At 39.0% G+C, this 23,675-nt stretch overlaps 1 protein-coding gene across 2 annotated transcripts in view; it reads right to left on the bottom strand.

Annotated features, from left to right (window-relative positions):
• Nucleotides 1-23,675, bottom strand: part of USP3 (ubiquitin specific peptidase 3) — a 42,966-nt gene that overhangs the window by 9,347 nt on the left and 9,944 nt on the right. For both annotated transcript variants that reach the window (XM_083870691.1, XM_083870692.1), the window contains exons 2-8: nucleotides 17,161-17,221; nucleotides 15,312-15,443; nucleotides 9,076-9,159; nucleotides 7,415-7,496; nucleotides 5,172-5,254; nucleotides 4,513-4,626; nucleotides 3,758-3,871 (exon numbers count right to left, since the gene is read on the bottom strand). In XM_083870691.1, the coding sequence (XP_083726817.1) occupies nucleotides 3,758-3,871; nucleotides 4,513-4,626; nucleotides 5,172-5,254; nucleotides 7,415-7,496; nucleotides 9,076-9,159; nucleotides 15,312-15,443; nucleotides 17,161-17,221 (670 nt within the window). The remainder of the gene's footprint in view (nucleotides 1-3,757; nucleotides 3,872-4,512; nucleotides 4,627-5,171; nucleotides 5,255-7,414; nucleotides 7,497-9,075; nucleotides 9,160-15,311; nucleotides 15,444-17,160; nucleotides 17,222-23,675) is intronic.

Below are 23,675 nucleotides of genomic sequence, written 5' to 3'. Positions count from 1 at the left end.
AGGACATAGACACATGGGCAGCACTGCCTACCTTTTACAAGAGAAAACCCAGCACACAGAAACACTGCTGTGCTTCAACAGGCCACAGTCCTGTACAGCCAAAAATAGGACTTATCGTCCTAAAGTTGCAAAGTAATTACGCATTTGTTAACACAAAGTAGTAAAACCAAATTCTGCTTCAAAGCTACATGTTAATTGTGCACAGCTTTGAAGTTACTAAGGTACCACAGGGTTTGCTTAGTTTACTGAACACAGATTTCTTCAATAACCACATAAGAAACCACATTAAACAGCCAAAGATTAAATGTATGGAAAGTCTTTGCTTCAGACACCTTTTCAACATGAAATCCCTCATTAAAGAGCTTGGCACACTTGCTCTGCAACAAATAAACCTCTGGAATTGTTCCACATTGTTGGCTGTGCTCCCAGTGCATGTATTTATACTTGCATGTAAGTATGCTAATTATACATGGAAAATTATTTGGATTTGTTAAGAAGCAAAATTATAGATACAGATCTTTAAAAGGACACGATGATACGGACAATGCACTGTTTAAAAGTTGTTATGTTAAAGCCCTTCAGCAAAATAGCAGAGATTATTACTCTGATAATAATTATTACTCTGTTACTTGTGTAACAAAACTGATGTCCAGCCACCAGAAGCAATTCAATTCAAGCCCACTCCAACATACTTTTTCCCAGTGGCAAGAAGATAGGATATAAAGAGGATCAGTTACCAGGAAAATACAGCACACTATTTATACAGCAGTAAATCAGCAAAACACACATCTTGCAACTTGGTATGTGGCTGCAGAACTGCCCTGGCATGCAGCACAACAGCAGCCAGGGAGAAGCAGGACTTGCACAGCAGCAGAAGAGCCCAGAGGCCCTGCAGTTGTGCCTGTAGTAACTACAAATGGCATTCTCTACTCCCTGCTGCAGTGTGAGGCAGAGGGCAGCAGCAGCTTCTTCTATAAGCCTCCTCAGGGAGAGCAGCATTCACACAGTCCTCCACTTTAACAACCCAAATCTCATTGAACTAAAACAACTGAACTGATTTCCAGTTGCTCCTTCCTTGCCCCACTACTTCAAGCTCCATAAGCACACCCCAAAGTGGCTGCTGTGCTGCTAGCAGGCTGCTGGCTCTATCTTTCTTCCACACATCCATCTGCCTTCTCCTCCCCATCTCCCAGGGAGCACACAAGCCACAACTGTAATTTCAATACTGTTAGCTTTTATGAGGTTCAAGTATGCACTGAACAAATCTTCTCCATGGATCACGTGGGAGTGGGGACCTACTAAAAGCAGCTGACCGTATTCTCCATTTGATTTTATGAGCAGACATGCTCCCAGAAAACTGAGAATAAAAAGGGAAGAGGGAGAACCCCAACAAACAGCACTTTTTCTTCTAAAAGCTCTGGTAGGATACACAGTGCTGAAAGTTTGCTTGAGGAACTTTAGGGAACAGGCTCCTCACTTGATCTAACAAGAATTAAAGAGAAGACTGTAATAAGGAAACTGGCCACAGATGTAAGGGGATGATGCTTGTTTGCCTATAATGTTTTGGTCACTGCTTGCAACTATTGGTATTAAACTTCCTTGATTCTCATAAGCCAAATGAAATGTAACTGGCAGTGTGAAGAACAGAATAAACAGATTTATGTTGTTTGGGTTATTCACTGAGCAGATGTTTTCACAGCATCTTTTCAGCACTGCTGGAGATACAACAAGTAAGAGAACATCTTTACTATCTGAGAACATGGAGCAACTGTAGTGGTTTTGGTTCACCAATCTGAGTTTTTCAGGTAATGCACCAATTAATGTAGTGAGTTTAGTGCTGGCCAAACTCCAGTGTACCCAGTAGAATTATTTATTCTTTTTTTGTTGTGAGATAAGGATTACGAGGAGAGCAAAGCAGGCTCAAAATTTTAAAGGGTATATAAAAAAGCTTAATTTATAGAACTAAAAGAAAAAGAGTAAGAAAAAATAAATCTTCAGAATCTTTCTCCCTCCAACTCTTCTTTCTTTTTTTCTCTGACAGTGTAAAGAGACAAAATTTGGTATTTTCAGTCAGTTTATTACTTTTAAAATGATCTCTCTTCAGTTTCCTTAGGGAGAGGAGTCTTCTCCTGCCCTGCCACGAGACTTTTTCACGTGAAACAGTTCTTTTGTTGTTTTAATTTTCACAAAAGAAGGTGCCTGGAAATTTACAATTGTGAAGTCTCTCCTATGTTTGGTAGTATTTTCACAACTACTACCATGGGTCATTTTAGTTTATTGGGGTGAAATTTTAAGGATGGCGGTTCTATTATGGAGACTGTTTTTGGGAAACAGAGGTCTTCTATCTGTGGGGCAAGGTTTTTCACCACTTTTTATTCTCTCTCTCTATTTAAGCTTTTCATTGAATCACAGCATTGGTGCTTCTGCACATGGCTGTGGTTAGAATGCTACAGCTCTCTAATGCATTTTGTGAGGTATAGGGAAAAAGAATCTGATGTATTAATTATATCTTCATCATAGCTTTATAAGAAAATTTTAGCTTAAGAATAAGGCTTTTTTTTCTCATTTGGGCTTTGGCTCTTTTTTTTTTTTCCCTCAGTGTTCGTGTCTTTATGTTGTTCTTTTTATGTGCTTTTACTTGTTTTTTGGGTTTTTTTTTTTTGTTTGTGGTTTTTTTTTTTTTTTTTGGGAGAAGTGGCACTGGCAGGTTTGTTTTTAAATGGAATTTTATAGCACTGAAAGAGTTAATTTTATTTGGGCTTTGGATTAGGAAATGGCTTTTTGTTGTTGGTCACATGATTTCTGCCAGGCAGTGGCTGCAGAGGCTTACGTTGATTTCAGCTGTTGATTTCAGCTGTTTCTTCCCTTCTGAATGGGATTATGTTGTTTGCAGAGATTTCACAGAGGTGTATTTAGCTTTTTTAAGTGGTTTAACAGGGTGTCAGTATATAAAATCATCTAGCTGATTGGTTTTGTCAGGTCCAAAGGAAGCTGTTAAGGTTTTTACAGGGAATTACTCCCGTAGTTGCACTAAATCCTTTAGTTAAGGATTTTTTCCTTAACTAAAAACCAAACTATGTTAAACTATGACAGCAACTTACCTTCATCACAATATATCCTAACAGGTTTCAGTGCTCCTTTGAAAGAGGTTCAGGGGCCAGGACAGGGAGACCTTGGAGAGGAACAATACTTGGGTTTACTTGGGTAACCTTCTTTTTCCCTTTCTCTTTATTGTCTGTTTTGTCAGTATGGGCCCAAAAGGCTTATTATGCACAGGATTTTTCTCTTGCAGCCCTTATATCATGTCCAGCTGGTGACTACTATATTTTGAGAGAATCAAGGAAGTTTCAGTCACTATGTTTGAATTTAGGCCTGTAGGTCTTGTATCTTTTTTAATCTGACTGCTTAATTTTCTTACTGCAGCCAAGACTGAGCTCTGCCAACACCCTGCATTTGGCACTCACCTAGCAGTCAATAGCTTGATTATTTCAGAGCACTAGCTCAAAGGTACTGTTTCTCATTTAGATCTCTGTCCTCTCTGACACTGCTTCATGTGGTAGAAGGGCAGAAGGAAAAAGCAAGCACTACTGATGAACAGAAAACTGTTGATCAAAGCAAAAATCCTTTTCAAAAGCACATTTGTAGGCATATGGAAAGCTGCACAGAGCACATCCTGTGGATGCAGCCCATTTTAGAGTAGGACACCAGCAATATGTAGTTGCAATCAAGAATACTGTTATTTTTTAAAAAGACTTACCTAAAATTTGGCATTATTTTCCAAACAACATAAAATAAAGACTCTGGACTAAACGCAGTTTGGCTTCCTTGCCATAAAGCACAGAGTGTCTTTCTGAATTCTTCCACAAGTGAGCTGTAAAGAAAGTAAGAGCTGATTTTTAATGTGGGTTTGTGTTACAACCCTTAGAGGGGTTGTTCAATGGTACAGGTATCAGAAATTAGTTTGGTTAAGACTATAATGACTGGGTAAATATCCCTTCCAATAGCTTCAAAGACTTTACATCCAAAATCCTACCCATAATGCTCAAGACACACAGCTGAAAACTGTATTTCAAATGTTCAGAACTCATGTGAACACCTACGCACTGTTTGCCATTTTAGTGCAGACTCTACTAACATCATGCCTTTAACACTCGCTCAAACAACCTACAGATTGTCAATCACTTACTCCTGAATTTTTTGTAGTAGGTGGACTTGCAGTCACATCCCCATGGCCCTATTTTAGCTGGAATTCAGTATCATAATCATAATGCAGCATGTGTGAAGAGGACTTCTTAATATGATGTAACATGTCACATTACAGCACTACCTGATGTATCTTACTGCCTCTTCCTGCAGCACCAGACCTGTAACAGCAAGCTGCAAGTGATACGAGTTTCTTTCTTTCTAGACAACTATATTCTTCTGTGCCTCTGTCCCCTGTGAATTGTGCAATATTCACAGCAGCCACTGTTTCCCACACAGCTCAGAGCTCACAAGGCACACAGAGCTTACACGTTGTTATCCCCCTGGCTCCTGGTGTGGTAAGTTCGCCGTCCTGCTGTCTTCCCATTCCTCAGCTCCACGGCAGGCAACTCTTTGAAGTAACAGCAAAACTGCTGAATGTTACTAGGAAAAAGGAAATAAGAATGAAATCCTTACAGGCCAAAGAAAAAGGATATTATGTATTCTGGAGGTTGTTCTTTGAAATGCATATACACCACTTCATGCAGTGATACAGGATGGCAATCACAAACAATTGGAGAGACAAGAAACATTGTAGCAAATACCTTTTGTCAGTAACTAAGTAGATCTGCAAATATCCCTGGCATCCCAACTTCCTAAAATAATTATATTTTGGCTCTGCCTTGACTAAGAGATACCCTGCCAGACTTGAGCTATACAACCCAGACCTGCATTTGCTGAGGAATTTAACATATTTCACTGGCCTCAGCAGTGTAGGGGCACTCTCCTGTTCTGCCCAGGACATGGCAGGTTTCCTCTGGAATGCTGCACCACAGGATGTGCCTCACACCATGAAACACAACTTCATCAACCCACACACGCCCACTCCTGCAAATTCAGGAACACTTCTGTCCTGTGAGAACTTGCCAAATTCACCTGCCCAATGCACACAAGCTTCCTGAGAATGGTGGAAGAGCTGTGGAAGGTACCTGAGCGACTGAAGGATTGCATTCATGAAACAAGTGTTCCCCAAGTTCCGAAGGCCTGTGGCACAAAGGGCAGTGGTGCTTCCCTAGAATGAGAACAGTTAGGTTAAAGAAAGATTTATCACTGCTCCACTACTTCCCCCTCTCCAGAGTCATCACTGTTGGATCAGCACAGATCTGAACAATAACCAACTACACTGAGTGCAGCTGCAAAGCTAAAGCAACCACCTCAGCAGCTCAAACTGCCCTGAAGCTCCATCTTGATATGGAAACTGTTTCTTACTCATTCCTTTCAATAGAAAATTATACTATGTCTTTTCCTGTGTAAATAAATCTAGAATAGGACAACACAGTTAATCACAGGCTCCTATTACCAAGGATTTGTGTGTATGTATGTTAAATATTCACACTCCAATAGTGTTCAGTGAGAACTGGATAGGAATTTCCCTACAGTGCCTTTGCAAAATGAAAAATTTAAGTACCAATCCTCATCCATCAGTTCCCATGTCTAAAATGCACAGTGTGGCCACTTTCAGTTTTAAGTCACAAGCATTAGTCTGAGTCTCAGTGGGGTTCTGTGGCCAGAAGGTTTTTTGAAAAAGAAAACAGCATTTATTTGAGAAATAAGCCATCAAGTTAGACTGTGCAAAGAAAACGCAAAGACTTGGAAAAAGAGAAGCAAAATACACAGCATTTACAGCCTACAACAATGAACCCACAGATGAGCTTGCTTTTTGTCAAATTATCTCTGGGGTGGGTGAAGGGAAAGGGAAGAAAAATGTGGACTTTTTTTTAGACATTTTTAGAATCTTCAACACTTGGACACATTCCACTGTCTACAAAATACCACAGTGGAAGTTCATCAAATGTCTGGGCATTCTTCATTGTTCCAACAGAATTTAAAGCTGGGCTATCTTTTAGTATCTCAAAGTGCAAACATCACAGTGTCCTGAGCATATTTTTTTCTCACTCTTGCCTCAAGTGCCATAGCAGAGCACTAACGCACACAGCATTGCCCCTGCGGTTCAAGAGAAGATTCAACATGCCAATAATAAAAAGATTATCTGTTGTTAGAGGCAATACTGAAGTATTAATAAAACTGGCAAAACAGCAGAGTAGGAAGAATAAAATAAGCAGAGTAGGAAGAATAAAATAAGCATTTAGTTCATGCTTTCTAATTCTGTCTTGTCCTTATCTAAATATTGCCTGGAATTTTTCTTCTGGTTTTTACTGGCTTTGAGTTTTCCAGAGAATGATGCTGTGTACTGCCGTAGCAAGAAAGCCCCAGTATTTCTCCCAGGCTTCCTCAATCTCTGCAAGATTGGGACAGTACAGGAAGTGCAGACAGCACATTCAGACAACCCTAAATTGACTGTAGTAGTGGGTTTTTTTTAAGTAATCTAAACCCCTCCAGACTTTGCCAGACAGCAACCAACTGCTTTGCTCCACCCCAGGCTCTTATTCCCATTCACATCCTCTCAAGCAGTTGTTCCTATAGCTGAAGGAGCTGCTGCTCCAGCTGCCTTTGATGACACTGCTGTCCCACAGCCCAAGAGCTCTGCTCCATCTCTCCCCCATTTTCCCAAGGGTGAAAATGAAGCAGTTGAATACAACTGGGTTGGTATCTCCCCTCTCCACCCTCAAATTCTGGGAGAAATTATGAAAATGAGAAACTCCCTAAATATAATCTGTGCAAAAGAGACATCTGACTTGGGACATTCTTTGTTTGAAGAAACAATGCAGCCCTTCAGCCATCTAACTAGAGCTGGATCCGCCTCTCCTGGGTGCTATCCTGATCTGAAGTTAAAAGAGCAGAAGACGAAATGAGAAGAAAAGCTTAAGAAAAGTCCATAGTTCCTCTTGAAAGCAAGTTTTACTAAGCTCTTTTAAAAAACTGGTAACATTTTTTTACTTTTTCCTAATAATTACTCTTAGCCTTCCTCAAAAGAGTGCACATCCTCCTTTGCCTTCTGCACCTTGGAGAATAAAAAACTAAAAAGAACAAAAGCCCCTTGCCTGCTCAGGAAAGCAAAGCTCCATCTTGACATGAAACCCTTGTAAAGCCCAGGAAAGCTCAGTCTACATCAACAGAAATGCAGCAGAGTATGAGTCATGCTTGTGTGTGAAGGTGTATGGCCAGAAGATGCTAAAGTGCTCCAAGCAGAATTTGGGTCTAGGCAAACTATAAACCTCAGCAGATTTACCAAAACCCTTTAAACTCACTGTACCAGATGTGTTGTACTTACATTTACTTTCAATAACTTGCTGTTAAGAGATGAGTTTTCCAATAGTTTTCTTTTCCTATGTCTGTCTGATGTAAAGGCTGAACTGTTGGAAAGCAATTAAAAGCTGTTATTTACCACAAAAACAACATATTGTGTACAATGGACCAGAGAAAATCAACTCATGTTTAACAGAGTGATTTCATCTGTCACCAGTTGTCACTGACAGCAAAGAGACTCCCCATTGCTGCGGTCTGAAATTGCCTGCACCCCCCTCGGGGTACAGCCCCACAGCCCACCAGGGAGTTAATGCAGGATGTTCTGCCTAGAGATGTGTGCCCTCAAGAGTGGGCACACTGTTACTGGCAGCTCCTTGTCATCTGAAATAGTCATCCTTTTCTTAAGTCAAAGAAATTAAATATTTCTGTCAGCAGAATTGTCTAAGCCTTTAAGAATACCACTTCAAAAAATCAGGACAAAGTTAAGTTACCAAAAAATCAAGAATACGTGGAATGTTAGCACTTGCATATTATAGCTGACTTCTCTTACTTAAATAAAAATACATGAAATTGTAACATTTGCATAATACTAAATTACAAAAATAATTGCTTAGTCTTTCACACATCAATGGAAATTAATGCCCCCTCAATTAAAACAGTTGATTATATCTCTCTAATTTGATCATGAAATCATAGCTTGTTTCAGGGTTTGGTTGGTAGGTTTTTCTTTTTTCTTTCTTTTTTATTAAAAAGCCCCACCTAGCATTCAAAAATCACCTTTACACAGAATGGATGCCTGCACTGTATCTTTTGCCTCCCAAGAAGTTAGGTTGCTTGGATGTTTCCAATTAATTTCTCATTATATTTAAACATCTTTACATCTCATTATGAACCTGACAAGGCCATCAAAAGAGGATGGAAAATAATGAAAATATTAATATAACCTACCAAGTAATTATTACATTTAACTCATGGAAGATCCAGACATTTCCCCAGATCACAGGCATTTCTTAGCAGGAGTCCTGTGTGAACTCAGGGGGCATTCTGATATATTTGGAAGCACTGAATGCACATGTATATTCTGCTTGGCATTAGGTAAGATTATCAGGCCAACTGTGCGAGCACTCTTTACTCTCTAGGACTGGCCACAGCACATACATCACCCCGATTAGATTATCTGCTTTCCAGTGGAACAGCACCAGACAGAGGCAAAGGAAAAAATGTCTCTTCTGTGCAGTTCCAAGTTCATAAGACTTCTTAATTTTTTTCGCTAGCAAATCAAACTGTACAGACTATTTCCACTAGCACTTTTTGAATTTCTCTTATAAAAAAAAGCTTATTCTGTTTTTTTGGCAAAGCTCTGACAACACTATTTGTTTTGTTCTCAAAAATCTCTCTCATTTATATGGAAAAAGACAGGAATTATCATTTAGGTAGTAATTCCTGCATCATCATATGCTGCTTCTGCAAGATTCACTGTATAAGAAACAAGATATATGATCATGATCAATCATATCCATTGGTCCTGCATCTCTGCTTCTCAGTGATGAAAAGGTTTTTAAACATGGTGTCAGACACATAGAAAGATTAAGATACATGTAATTAGATACCTATACACATATGAAACAAATACAATGATGCACTATTTTAAGTCTGCCCAAGGCAGTCTGGATGCAAACTACTTACTTTTCCAAGTTCTGTAGGTGCTCTCTGACCTTTTGTACCAGGCCCAGCTTGGTATCATTGACTACAAAATCATCACAGCGATAACTGCAAGAAAAACATTTTTCAAGATATGCCAAGCACCTTGGTGAAGCAGATCAAACCACACAAGCCTAGATGTGGGAAGCACCAAAGGGATACAGTGAAAGATTATGAGAACTAGGGAGCACAACACCTAACACTGAGCTTGGTTCCCTCTGAGAATCCCCCTCCAGCAGAAGAGGGTACAGGAACCATCTCATGACATAGGTTTTCTTCTAGTTTAGTTCTTTATTAGAAATCAAAAGCATGATGTACTGCCTGGCCCAAGGCAGAATTCAAGTCCAACAAAAACTGAAACAGTGTAACCAAAACCAGACTCAGCAGTCTATCCACAGATTCATCAGAAAAGACCAACTGACCCCTGGTAAACAGGACACAAAGCTTTTATTAATTTTTAAACTATTTTAACATTGTAAAGTTATCACTGAATTGCTAAACAGATACATACAAAACAAAAATCTGTGCTACTGAAAAAAACACCTGGGAAGATGGCCTAAGAGATCACTTGAGTTTTCCAAAGTCACGCCAGAAGTCTGTGGCAAGCTGGACCTCGTGCTTAACCACAAACATCATTCCATCACTCATCAGTTTCTGTACATACTGTGAAGTGTCAAATTATGGCTTCAAATTTTGGCAGGCAAGTGAACTTGTCCTGTGAGGAAAACTAAGTTTGAATATTTTTAATATCAGAACTGTAGCTATGTCTCTCCTTTCCCTTTGGCAAAAGAATGACTCAAGTGCAAAATACACTGTCGTGACCTCAGGCTATTCCTCTGCTGGAGCAGATCCATATTTGCTTCCTAATTTAATGAAGCTCCTGACTTCAGGCACAACTGGAATTCACAACATTCTGTTGCATAAATCTGCAGTATTGCCAGCATTACTTCAAATACTACATTCTTGAAAAGGCTACAGAGTTGAGAAAGTAAAGAATGGAGTCCCTAAGATCAGCGTGTTCAGGACCTCTGATTTTTGCCTCTAAGAAGAAAAATTAATGTGACTCTCATGACATCCAAACAATGCATGCAGCAGTTATGGGTACTTACACAAGATCTAGGAATTAGTAAGATTACCAGTATTTTTTTCTTTTTTTTACATTTTTAAAGATGGTCATGGACCAAGTTAGTTTGGGAGGGGGAAGAAGTCTGTAATAATGTGCTTATTATTCAGCCAAGTCTTCGGTAGTCCCTGTCAGCTTTTTCAGCCATCTACAAAGACCTAATGAGGTGCTCCTGCATTTGCCACTCCCACAGAACCCCAGTGTTGGGAAAGATGAGACAGGAAAAGCTTGCAAGTGTGATTGCCTGGTAAGAAATACTGGAGATGTAAAACCTGTGAACGAAATAGAAATGATGGCCAGCTTTGAGATGTGATCATGGCAGGCAGGAAGATGGTGATTAGCTGGAGATGGGTTGAGGGATAAAAAACAAAAGGACCCAAGGATGTAGCCCCTCTCCACCCTGCCAAGGTATCAGGGAAAAAGTAGATAAGAAAAGTAGTCTTTAGAGTTTAGAATACAGGATGATAGGGTAATATAGTAGTTCTCATAGGCTGCGTGCAAAGTTTGTAGGTTTTGTATCTCGCACCAGTTGGTCACTGTAAATTAAAATATTCAACACAAAAGGAGATATAATGTATTGTAATAAGGTCCTCGCTCTCTTATCGCTCTGACCCCTACCCTCTTACCTCCCTTACCCCATACCCTCTCTCTCTCCCTCTCTCTTTGGGGCCTCGCTTCAGCCCAGGCTGGTGGCTGAAGGCAAAGCCCTTTTTACCCACGACCCTTGCAGCAATAAAACCACGTGTTTCTAGAATATCTCAGGTCTGCGGAGTTCCTTCTCCCTGCCGTCCACGGATGATCCTACAACCCGGCTCCCAGGCAAACACTCAGAGCACAGGAGCCCAGCCAGCTGAATACACAGTGTGGGACTCCTGAGCAGGGTCACCCTGGCTGCACCAGCACAGTCGCACTGCTACTAATGCAGGAGAGGCTACTGTTTGAGAAGCAGATACAAGCTCAGTGAAAGCCTCTATAAGAGCTTAAGGCTGAAAGATTAATTCATTGCTCCCATACCCTGAAGATCACATTAACCTTATTTTTACATACCAGTTTAGCCCTTACCCCAAGATGGAAGAATAAAACCAAATACATCATTAAATGTCAGGGTCCTTCCAATATTGGAAAGTTAATTGTAAGTTTCATTTAGAATCAAGACTAACTTCTATTTCTCTTTTTAATGCGTAGGTTTTTTAAATCACCTCTCTTTCAACACTGAGGATTCAGCACTACTATTAGAAACAACGGCATTACCTCCTATTTATTTTGAATAAACCAAGTAAACAGATTTAGAAGTAGTTTATGTTTTAGTAATTTAAACTTGCTAAGCCCACACACCTTAAGGGTAAACTGTTGAGAAATTACATCCTATATGTAAAGCTGGCATTCAAAACAGCTGCTTAATTTGTGATCCTCAGGACTGTCACAAACTAACAAACACCTTTTTTGGATACAGCAGCTCCACAATATGTTTTAACAACAACAACACAGAACAAATTCTATACCTTGCAGAGGGTCCCTTATATGGCTCAGCACAGTATTTTCCTCTATACGCTCTATTTTTAGTATCTCTGCTACCTCCAAGGCCTGGCCTCATTTGCTTCTAAAATGGCACTGTGCCAGCAAATGTATGCACTGCTCTGGGAACACAAGCGCTTAGTGCTGTTATCATGCTTAGGAAGGACAGAACTTTCTGCTGTGTTTAAAAGTCTTGACTAGATTTGAAGAATTTGAAGGATAGAAAAAAATTAAGAAAACCCAGGTTTCCTTAGTTATGCCAACACCTTGTGTGAGTAAACAAAGAGCTCAAGTTTTACTGTCTGGATAAAAGGCTTTTTACTCTTCTTGTTTTCACTGATTGTAGAATGCAAAATAGTAATACTAAACAATCTCATTTTCCAATGCTCATGGCACCAGCGCAGTAAGTCTGGTTTGTTTTTTAAAGAGAACCATCTTCCCAGAGACCAAAAAAGAATTTTTCCTTGACACTTGGTTATTTATACACCAGCCAGGAAAACACACATACCCCTGACACAACTGTGCCCCTTTAAGGGATCACAAGGAGGGTAATGAATGAGAAATCTGACCTGCAAACTGTGTCTGAGATTAAATGAACACAGGAAACATATTATGCAAATTTATAAACAGGGGAGCCTTTCTTCTTCCGTGCCAACTGTCTGTGTACTAGCACGGAGAAAACCAAATTACAAGAGTCCTCTTTCAGGAAAGCAGGGTTCTTATCATTTTACTTCTTGTGCACAAAAAACTAACACAGAATGAGAAAGCACCCTAAGACAGTTTGAAGACAAAAAAGATCTGTACTTCTTGGAAACTCTTTGTATGTAGTACTTTAGAACTAACTTAAAGACTGATCACCCGCAAAAAGTGTGACTCAGGACTCTCTTCTTCTCAGCAGTTAAGGTCTCAAATTTAATGTAGTCTGAGGTTTAGTACTGCATCTATTGTCTCAGAAGTGACCAAAGACTCAAGAAGAGACTTGTACTCTCATAATAAATAAAATATTTTAAAAATTCTCTCAACTTTTCTACTATAAGACTGAGCAACTGAATAGGAGGACTGAATAAGCCAACAACAAAACCCTCTGGAAAGACTGCAATGACAGTTATGGCACAGACAAAGGAAAGCAAATGATCAAATGTGGCTTTCTTAGAAAGCCCATTACAGGCCTATTCACTGCTGCTATCATGCGAGCCAAGGAATACAGTAAATTGGGATCTGCAGGACAAAAATGGAATAAGAACATCCTACTCAACTTTGTGCAGTAAACAGAACTGCAAACAAAAATATAAAAGCCAGCACAGCATCAAAATATCTGCGTTATTTCAAAAGTAGAAGTAAAATTCAATTAAGTCATAGGATGGTATTTTATTCACTTTCAAATTACTGAGGCAGCTCACACCGGTAGCATAAAATATTCATCTTTATATAAAAGCTCACTTTAAAGAACCACCATGGCATAAACTTAGCACTGTCTACTGGATTCATGTCTACACTGCAGCTCACAAATAGGCTTTTCAAAGCTATTGAAAGCCTATTCACTCTCCACAATAGCTAATTATGTCTCAAATTTACCCAACTATTTGCTTTAACTGGGAGTACTATTTGATAGCCTTCACAGTACTGTTCAAAATAAAGAGGGAAGAGTTGATCTGGGTGCCTTCTGCCTCATCTTTAAACTTCTGTGCTCATTTCAATTGGGTGCAGTAACAAATTCAAGTATCTTTCCCTGATTATCATGCGGGAAAAACCTGAAATATCCTAAATGAAAGCAAGGATAAACTACTTCTGAAACTTGTTCAGTTTCACATTTGCACATGAGTTATAATTTGCTGGTGAATTACTCACAGCAGGAACTCCCTAAGGCAAAGCTCGCTACAATTAGTTCCAGTTCATCCACAGATGACTCAGCCCTCGACTACAGCAGAAAAGACATCACATGCTGAACTACTTCCCTTCTGTGCTCCCAACAAACACACACCTCCCCAGCTGCGAGTCTGCCTGCTCTCCTCAGCACAGCTAGGGTCAGTAACAGATCCTACAGCCCCCAGTCTGGCTGCTGGTATTTTTGCAATGGCCACACGGGGTTTGGGATAAGGTCAGCCGGGTGCTCAGACTTGCTGCTGTAACTCATCAAGCTTCGGCAAGCTGCGAACACTATTTGTCATAATGGAGATATAACCGAAGACTTCAAATACCCTGCGAAAATTCCTCTGCAGATGGAGAGGAACCTTCAAAATGACTGGAAGACAGGGCATAATTCAAACAAAACAAAGAGCCACAACATCGAACTCAGCTACTATCAGTATTAATTGGGAAAGTGAAACTAGTTTCCCACAGCTGTTGCAATGCTGATAACCTGTGCATACATATCCCTTAGAAAACTTGACTGTTTTCACATGTATTCACGTAGGAGCACATAAAAATGCTGGTCATTAAAATAAAATGCAAATAAAAGCAAAATTCTCCTACATCACAAAACTACTCAAACCTTTCTTCTATGCTTAAATGCCTCCAACTGCTTGCACCATCTGAGCAGTTTTTGAGATGCTCCAAACATTTCTTCAGGTGAAATCATGTAACTGGGGTTTTACTTGCAGAGGATAAAAATATTTGTTACAGAAGCATTCCTCAAAAACCTGGATACCCAAATTCATCAAACAGATTTTTTTCCCCTAATGAACTACCCAAAAGACACTCAACTATTTGAACAAAATACCCATTAAAGGAGCCATATATCCAGTAATTTTACAAGACCAAAACAAGGATTTCCCTGAGATTTACACTGCCACACTGCACAAGTAACAACACACATGGGAAACCATTGAGCAGCTGCAAATAGGGAAGCACCTGTCAACAGGTCTGCTTAAGGGGGAAGAGGATGGAGGATGCTGAGGCAAAAAGCAGAACTTGCCACTGACTCCCAGTCTTTGCCATCTGGGGAACAAGGACAGTGGGAATCAAACATTAGCAACGTCAATATTAAGTTCCCTTAAACAGTGCTTATCACACTGCAAGAACCCCATAGAAGTAATCAGCCGAGGCCATTGTACTGTTAAAGAAACATTTCTGATTCTTTTCCTTACTCTTGCAAGAGATTTGAGGCTGCCTCCCAACAGGATGTGTCACTTTTCCAGACTCACAGGAGCTAGGCATACAAGCAACTCGAGTTCAGATCTCTTCAGCAGGAACTACAGTGTAATAATGGTCTACTTTCTGAATCCTGACAAATAAAGGATATGTGAAAGGCTCAACAGCTTGATGGAAGGAGTAACAACAACCAAACAGCTTTTGTAATTAAGAGGTATGCGTCTCCACATACCCCAAAGCAAACAGAAGCAACTCCAAACCCCAACAGCACTTATTTCCAAAAGTTTCTTCTGTTTAAGACATTTGACACACGTGAGTTTAGTTACAGCCAGTGCTACAATACACATGGAAAAGCAGTGTTCCAAAAAGATAGGCCTGAAAATCAAAAGATTAAATGCTTAGAAATGTGTGTAATATAATGCTGCACAACAGTCTGATGTTTTCACCTTCCAGTATATAAAAAGTAGTGAAATTACAGTGTTTAAACCCTTACCAGTATGTACTGTAACTACTGCAATCCATACACACAGTATGTTGAACTTTCTCCTGTTTTTCTGTTTTCTTATGATTGGTCATAGGAATCTGTGCATCTTCATAATGCTTTTTTGCATGGCCATTCACATATCTAAAACAAATGTAAAAGAAAGAAGTTTATATTTCTAAACAGCTAATCAACATTCATTAAAAAAAAAAGGGAATAAAAAAGGCATCCGATATTTACACCAGTATTAAAAAAGACAATTCACTTGTATGAAAACACTAAATTTTCCAATGTTTTCTCCCTTTACTCTCTCTTGTGGTCCAAACTAGCCCCTCCATCTCCTTGACCAGGATCTGTGCTCTTAAGAGACCAATGCCCTTCCACGACTGAGAAAATCTTAAACTCCCTTTTTCCATACCTGTAGTGCAGTTAGTTGTCTGTACTGCTTTTTCTCTTTTTACAGCTCTACCTTTTTCCCCCAGCACTTGTGTTTGGGATCCCTTTAACAGAGTGCTGACCCCCATTTTCAGCTTTCCCATTTTGTAGCACGATTTAATGTTACAGTCAAGTCCATTAACTTGAAGGGCTCTGGAGCTTGTGGTTACATAAGGGAATAAGTCTAAAATCCTGCAGCTCTTTTGCTGACACAATGAGCATTTTCATGCTCAAAGTCTGAGATATAGGAAATTAAGTACCTTTAAAAAAAAAATGTCATTATAAATGCAAGAGCCCTAAGGTATATTTTGTCTTCATATTCAATTCTTTTCCATTCTAAGGATGGGAGCAATTTGGAAAGACAAAACAAACTGCATAAATAACTGACTCAATGTCTACCAACTGCACATAAGAAAGGCCATATGTAGGCAGTAGTAATTTTTTAAAGATTAGTAACAATTAAAATATTCCAATTATTTATTGCACACTATTGCATTTCATGAAGTATCTCCCCCTCTCTTAGCTCTCACTAAGTATAAATTTATTAAATAAATAGATGGGAAAAGGGTCGGTGTTAAATACTCTTAATAAGACACATTATTAAAACTGTGGCACTTAATGCTAACCAGATCAAACAAAAACCTGAAGTTCATTTGACCCACTTTAAAAGACAAAGGCACTAAGTTAAATGATGCTTTCCCAGAATAAAAGCACACCAGCACAGATGTTACTCAACAGATGAAAACATGTTCACATCTCAGATATTGTCTAAATGTCAATATTAACTGCATTCCACTAATATGTGCATCTCAAACATTTATGTAGCAGCACATTTTCTACAATTATCCTGACATACAAATAACAGCATTGACTATATAAATCCTCTACAATTTATTTGGTGTACTTTAACTAATACACACATCAAAGTGAAGCCTGAAGGAATTCTGATGGCAGCTATTTCTTACATGCTATGGCTTTAGGTCCAAAACTACACTGCAGTACATTTAAGCTATTTTCAGTTTCAGATGAAAAGTTGCTGTTTCTCTCAAAATAAGCTGTGCCAACTTGTAGCTTTTCAACAGTTCTTATTGTGTTTATCTTATCACAAAAGAAACCTCTTCCACAGAATGGAACTTTACAATAACCTACTAAATTATCAGTTCTCCACACACTTTTTGAACTGAGCAATCACATTTACTGTCCACTTTACTTAAAAATTTAATGAAATAACCCCCCACATCTTGAATATAATCTCTGGACTCTCATAAAGTAGCAAAGAACCATGTTAAGCATAAACATACAACATTAAATGAGATAATGAAAGGTTTATTTCAGGGAAGTTTTGAATGAACTGCCTCAGAGTCAAGCAACAAAGGAGAAAGATGTAGGTCTGATTAAAATATTTGCACACTAACACAGTACCCACCTTCCACAATGGACACTTGAACATGTCAGACAGACCCAGGGACTTTTATTTGACCGGCACACTATAAAAGATTAAAAAAAAAAAAAAGTGTCAAATGAATGAAGTCTACTTGATTTTAAAGTACAATATCAAAAGGACAAAAACACTGGTAAACCTTACAGTTTTTTCTTTTGGCGTCTAATAACAGTCCAGTGTATACAGGATAAAAAGCTATTAGCGCTTCTGTTTCACAAAACTTATTCTACAAGAAACCATTTAAAAGAAGGTATTGCAAGAACGCCTGGCAATCTGATAAGAAGTACACAGAATAAATTACTATGCAATGCATGATAATACACACCATTTATATGGGTATTCCTATGTTGCAGTGCTGATAAAGAATTTATTCATAATGACTTTACCCTCAGTCTGGAACAAGCAGCTAAAAGGTTAAAATGCAACACCAGTGCTGTGCTTTACAATCTACTCAAGACATCAGAAGAGGTTATCTGAGTTTTTGACTGTCAGATTTTAAGTCTAGAAAATTTAAAACATGGATGTTTTAAGCTAAAGGGCTTGAATTAAAAAAAAAAAAAAAATATGGCAAGCATTAAAAAAAGATGAAACACCATCCCAGGGTAGAGCCACAGAAAGGGGATATTCCAACTCTAATTCCAACCCAGCAGATCACTGAAAGAGGGATGCTATGAAATACACCACTTAGATATAAATGAAATAAACTTGTTAACAACTATCCATTACCACAGAATTTACAAAAAATAATATTACACTTTCACACCCAACTAATAGGATGAGAAAATTAAAACAAGATGCTAAGTGTAGTGCTATGAGGGCAGAAAACAAAAATAAAATAAAACTTTTATTATCCCCAAAATGCAAAAAGGTATGATACCAGACCCATAAATTTTATGCACTATGAATTTCTGCTGCTTGGAGTAGCCAGTGAAGAGAGTCACAGAGGAAAGAAAAGGCATTGGGAACATGAGGGTCTGTGAGGCCAGGGGGAAGAAAGACAAAGAGAAGAGTACTAACCCTGGTTGTACATGTAAATTACTTATATTGTTATTTATTGTGGGAAAGCTTGAGAACAGCCCTTCCCTTCTGGAGTCATACCTTAAAACAAGAACTGAAGCAGCACAGAAGTTGCTCCAGGGTAGGATCATCTGAGCAGGCTAATTCAGGACTTGTAGCAAAACTCAAAATACAGTCCACCAAGCTATGAATCATGGTACATATCAAACTGTTAAGATCCAAGACTATCAGAGAAAACCAAGCTAAGAAAAGTAGTTTCTTTATCAAATTAAATGTTCATTAAAAAGGAAAGGGTCAATTTTGATTCTGCAGAGAACTGAAAGCTTAGCAATTTAGAAGAGCTAGTACATTTTTCCACTACCAGATTTTACCTTTTTGATTTCAATCGGGTGAGGAAAGAAAGAGTACCCAGCTTTTTAAACAATTGTTTTTTGCATTTGAATTCATTAGTACAAATAGCTGCTGTATTTCAATTCAAAAGCTAAATCCAAAGCATGTTCAAAATGAGAATGTTACCGTGTTACATGGGGGGAAAAAAGACACATTCTCCAGAAATATTTTATGAAGCAATTTCTTCAAACTCTTTAGTCAAGACTCCAGAACTGCTTCCTTCAGCTACTTTACTTGAGAAAGATTTTCTCACATGTCTCACTTGTTCTGCAAAACCCAATTTTTCTATTTCTAAAGCTGCTTATTCCCACAGCTGTGGTGGTCATCTTGCAGTAGATTGAGGGCACCCAGGTAGAGCTGTTTTGGTTTACATTTCAACTCAGGAACATGGAAGAAATTTGTCAAATTTGAACAAAATGTTACCAAGAAACCCAACATTTACAACTGGCAAACAGAAGAGAAAGGGAATGTTCTTAAAGAGCCATTATCAACTAAAAATGGGCTAAAGGAACCACTGCTGTACCCTGATACAATATTATTTGCTTGAATTTACAAACTGCAACGTAAAATACTAACCAGAAGGAAAGAAAAAGAAGCCAAAACCATTCATGTACTTAATCTGTTTTTAAGTGCTGTGTGAAGAAAGCACAAACCTACGCTTTCCGTGCCAGGAACATAAAAAGGTCTTCCTATCATTAAAATCCTAGCAGAAATTTCCTACTGTGAAATAACATGTTTGCTTTCACTATGTTATCATCTATGCATGGAACTGGTTCTCAACCAGTAGGTCAAAGCATTATGATGGAAACCATTACTCCTACTTTCCACTCCTTCCAGACAACTGCAATTTTACATTCAGCTACTTTAAATACCTGTACTGCTTGTTTGTCAAGTGTTAAATTATACTGAAGGAGTGCTCATTCTGGAGGTTTAAATGCTCTGCAAAAAGCCAGCAAAAAAGTCCAACCTCTGCACAATAAAAAAAAAAAAAAATCGCATACGCTAAAATTTTCCATCTTTTGTATCAAGGAATAGGAAAAGATGGCTCATTTGTTTACTTTAACTTTTAAGAAGAACTTTGCTCCAATTGCATCACATCAGAAATGTGTAGTTTGTCTTCTCCACAAACATCTCCACCCACAAAGAACTCACACCACTTGGAAGTGACTTCCACTAAGATTAAACACAGAATGCAGTGTTAAATCAGTGACCTCCAATTGCTCTCTTCTCAGAGAATTACTCAACTGATTTTTTAACACATTGCTGGAGGTTGCATTCTGTATTTCTCTGAGGTTGGCTCGACAATAGTTGCATTAAAGCCTGGCTCTCCAGGAATTCCTCAGTTCAGATCCTGAAGCAGTTACAATCCTGCTACATTACAAATTAAATTAGACTAGAAATTTCCAGCATTAGTCAGGAATCTATCCATGGAATGCACAGCACAGTCATAGTCACTGTCCAGAACTACTTATAATCTAAACTAGAGGTAGAAAGTTTGGCTTCATGTGTAAAGACACTGCACATCATTCCTTTCAGATGGTGTACATGAATGTGGTAAGCTTCAAAGTAGACCAGAAGTGAGAGGGAGAGATCCATAGCAAATCCTATTTCAATTCGAAGAACATTACACAGCCCTGGAAGTTGACTCCTAAAACAGACTTGGGTGCTCTGGACTTTAAGGTCATACACTTACACTAAATCATAAGAAATCACTTTCAAGCCCATTTGTATGGGTACAGATATATTTGCTCCATAATCAGTTTTCCAGTTGGGATTTGGGTGTTTGGCTTGTTTTACTTCTAGCACTACTTTAAAAAGAGGGGGGAGCGTTCCATTAGAATGCCTTACTTTGAATTTAAATTATGTTCAAACACTGTAGCCACATTAAAAAAAAATATCTGTCTTATTTAGTGGTATACAGACCAAGGAACATTGGCTGCTTTCTCAGCCTGAATGAAAGTTTGGCTACTGAAAAGTTACCAATTGTATTTTTAGAATAGATTCAAGTGGTCAGGCAAAGACAACATTAACATGTCAAAAGAAAAAAGGAAAGCAAAACTGCAATGCCACAATCTTATCTGAGGCCATTTGCCACTTTACATCAAAATCCTTTATTCAGAAACTTAGAAACAATTTTTCATCATGTAATAGGAATTCTTTTACAGAATTATTTCTCTAAGTAAAACCTGAATACTGATGTGTTACACAGTCTGCAAAGCCCTCTAAATGAAGAGGAATATCAATCCATCCCCAAGAGAGCCATACATAACTTTGGGAAGACTCAGAGATGTCTACGCAGCTTCCACTTTTTGCAAATCACCCAGATAAGGTTCACTGAGTTATGCCAAGTAAAATGAACCAGATACAGCTAATCAGTTTGGTGTTCTCACCACAGGTTCCCCACCATATCCTACCCTCACGATCATGCAAATATGTACTTCTCGTGCTTGACTTTCTTTTCATATTGAAAACTGACTCCAAGTACACCCGTGTGAAGCATGACTGCTCCTGGCAAACGCTGCATTTCTTACACAGCAAAGACGCTGACTGTCACTGAAGGAAAGTTACAGTCATGTAAAAGTATACAACAGATCTGTGGAACGAATGGTTTTGTTTAAACAGCACACTGCATAGCTGAGAAACTGGCAATAGAAAATAGCAGCAGGAAGAGGAAGAGACAAACAGGAAGCAGTTTTTGTAAAGTAGCCAAGTTCAAAAACCTGCAAGATGCAGTGCCCGCCAGAGATCTGGCAGCAGCCATGCGATCGACACAGCGTAAGTGACCCCAGGCCAGAGCTGCTGTGCTTACAGCCAGGGTGTAAAATAGCCCTTCATTGCTACACTAAAGAAAAGGTCACCGAACAGCACCATACTAAGAGCAATACTTTGGTCCTTCTGTTAAAAGCACATTGAATAGAAACAAGATTAGGGTCACTAAACTATTCCAAATAGTCTCCACAGCCTTGACCAGACAGCCTGGGCCCAATTATACACCTCAATAACACAGTGATCTGCATAGAAACATCTCCAGACTAACTGACCTCCAGACAGTTCACTTTATGTTCACACAATGGGTCAGCTATACTGAAACAAGCTAAACTGAATAAAAAACCTCACTGTTGCTCCACTCAGGAAGAAGGAACAATATATTAAATATAAACTTGTGGTGCCAGTGGTACACTGACACTGTGCTGAGGAAATCATCCCACAAACACAAGCACTTGGTGACAAACACATACCTATGCTACATAAGTGCAGCATGCTGTATCGTGTGACATGCATGTGCCTATCCAAGAAACCCACAATACTGTTACAAGAAATGGACTATTTTTCCTTTCCCATACCTCTGCCTTAATTTTACCTTAAAAACCTCTCAGTGTCCTGTTTAATTATGATTTAGTGGCAGGACTCCCATTTTGCTCCTTAAAGAACCTGACAATTGCAGCAAAAGAGTTGGGCAGTCTCCACTAATGACATGCAAAGCAAAACGCAGCAACAATCCACACCCCAAAATGAGAAATCCCTTCTTTGTAAAGCATGACCCCTCTGCTGTGACACATCAGGCCTAAGGAATCAGACTGAAAGCTACCTTTTCCAAGAATCTGTAAGTAAAAGTGGGAGAAATTTGCAAGCAAAAATCCTGGTGACAATGCAAAATTCTATACAAATATTTAACCAAATTTGTAAAAACCCCTTTAGTAATAGCAATTCAAACAGAAAGATTTTCAGTCACAGGATTCAGAGCATTTCTCAGAAAGCCCATTTCTATTTTACAGATGAGAACAAGAGATTTACCAAAACTTACCATTTACTAAAAGATTTTTACCAGCATAGATCAGAACTGAGCCTACTAGCCCATACACCTTAGTCATTTAAATAATTTTAACTGGAGCCAAGGGAAGACATCCCAAAAGCCATCACTCTACGCAAAGTTTGTAAGGTGATTTGCCAAACAGCTCTGAATTGAACACGTTACACTTCCCATATGCAATATACAAAGACATCAGGTGTCTGAGAGTCACCCATGAAAGCTGGTGCTCTAAGTAGAGAATCACTCGAGTTACTAACCTATGAAAAACATCAAGGAGACAAACGCATTGGATATGGTCTCTCCTCTGGGCTTACGTGCTAGAGCTGCAAAAAGGTTCTGCCCACTGCTGGAATTTACAGCTCTGGAACTCCCTCTGGATGCAGGCACCAGTCTCCTCAAAGACTGAATAAATCACCAGAGGAGTTTTCTCCACAAAATCTCCTTTCATTCAAGATGTGAACTATCTCAAGTTTAATGTATGTACCTCCTACCCTTAAAGATCTTCTTTACAGACAACTTCTAAACGCTGAGGGAGGACTGACTACTCCTTCCCACGAATAAGTACTTCTTCAGAGGAACAGTGAGACAAAGCAAGAGACAGAGTGAAACTTTCACCCAGCCTAGCAGTTGCAGCTTTCACCTAGGCTGCAGGCCCTACTGCAAGGAATAGCCATACACTCTACATTCGAAATCCACCACATGAAACATTCAGCTGTTAAAATTGAGACTGGAACCAAGGATTTCCCACCAAGATGAATGGATCAAATCAGAACATTTGGGATCCATTTGCATTCCTTTCCTCCTGGCCCACAAGCTCAGTTAATAAATCAGCATATACAATAAACAGCACTTCAAGTCAAAAATTACAAGTCTTCTTCATCACAGAACATCAGTCAAGACTGCAGGGTATGTGGATATGTGCAGAATCAGACATTCTGGCATTGAAAAAACACTTTATTGCCAGAAACAAAGAAGCCTCAAAGAATATAAGCATCCTCCAAGGCACATCAGTAATTTTACCAGCAGCATGTAAAAATCCCCAAAAGTAATTTAAGTTCCTTACTACTAAGTACACATACACCAACACAACTGATCAAGTTCCCAGCTTCTGACATTCTCTTGTGCATTTTACAAGGCAGTTCCTTCAAGAGTACACACAAGCTTTATTATTATCTGACCCCATTGTATGATTACATTCAGGAGAAATTAAAAGTACCAAAAAAGACAGGACAGGCCTTAACGTACCCAGAAGTGCAGTAAGTGCAGAAGTGCTACCACTATC

The sequence above is a fragment of the Zosterops lateralis genome (assembly GCF_965231275.1).
Source record: "Zosterops lateralis genome assembly, chromosome: 13".
In the NCBI taxonomy this organism is placed as follows: Eukaryota; Metazoa; Chordata; class Aves; order Passeriformes; family Zosteropidae; genus Zosterops; species Zosterops lateralis.
Note: the sequence above shows the minus strand (reverse complement) of the source record. Positions and strands in the feature narration are given on the sequence as shown.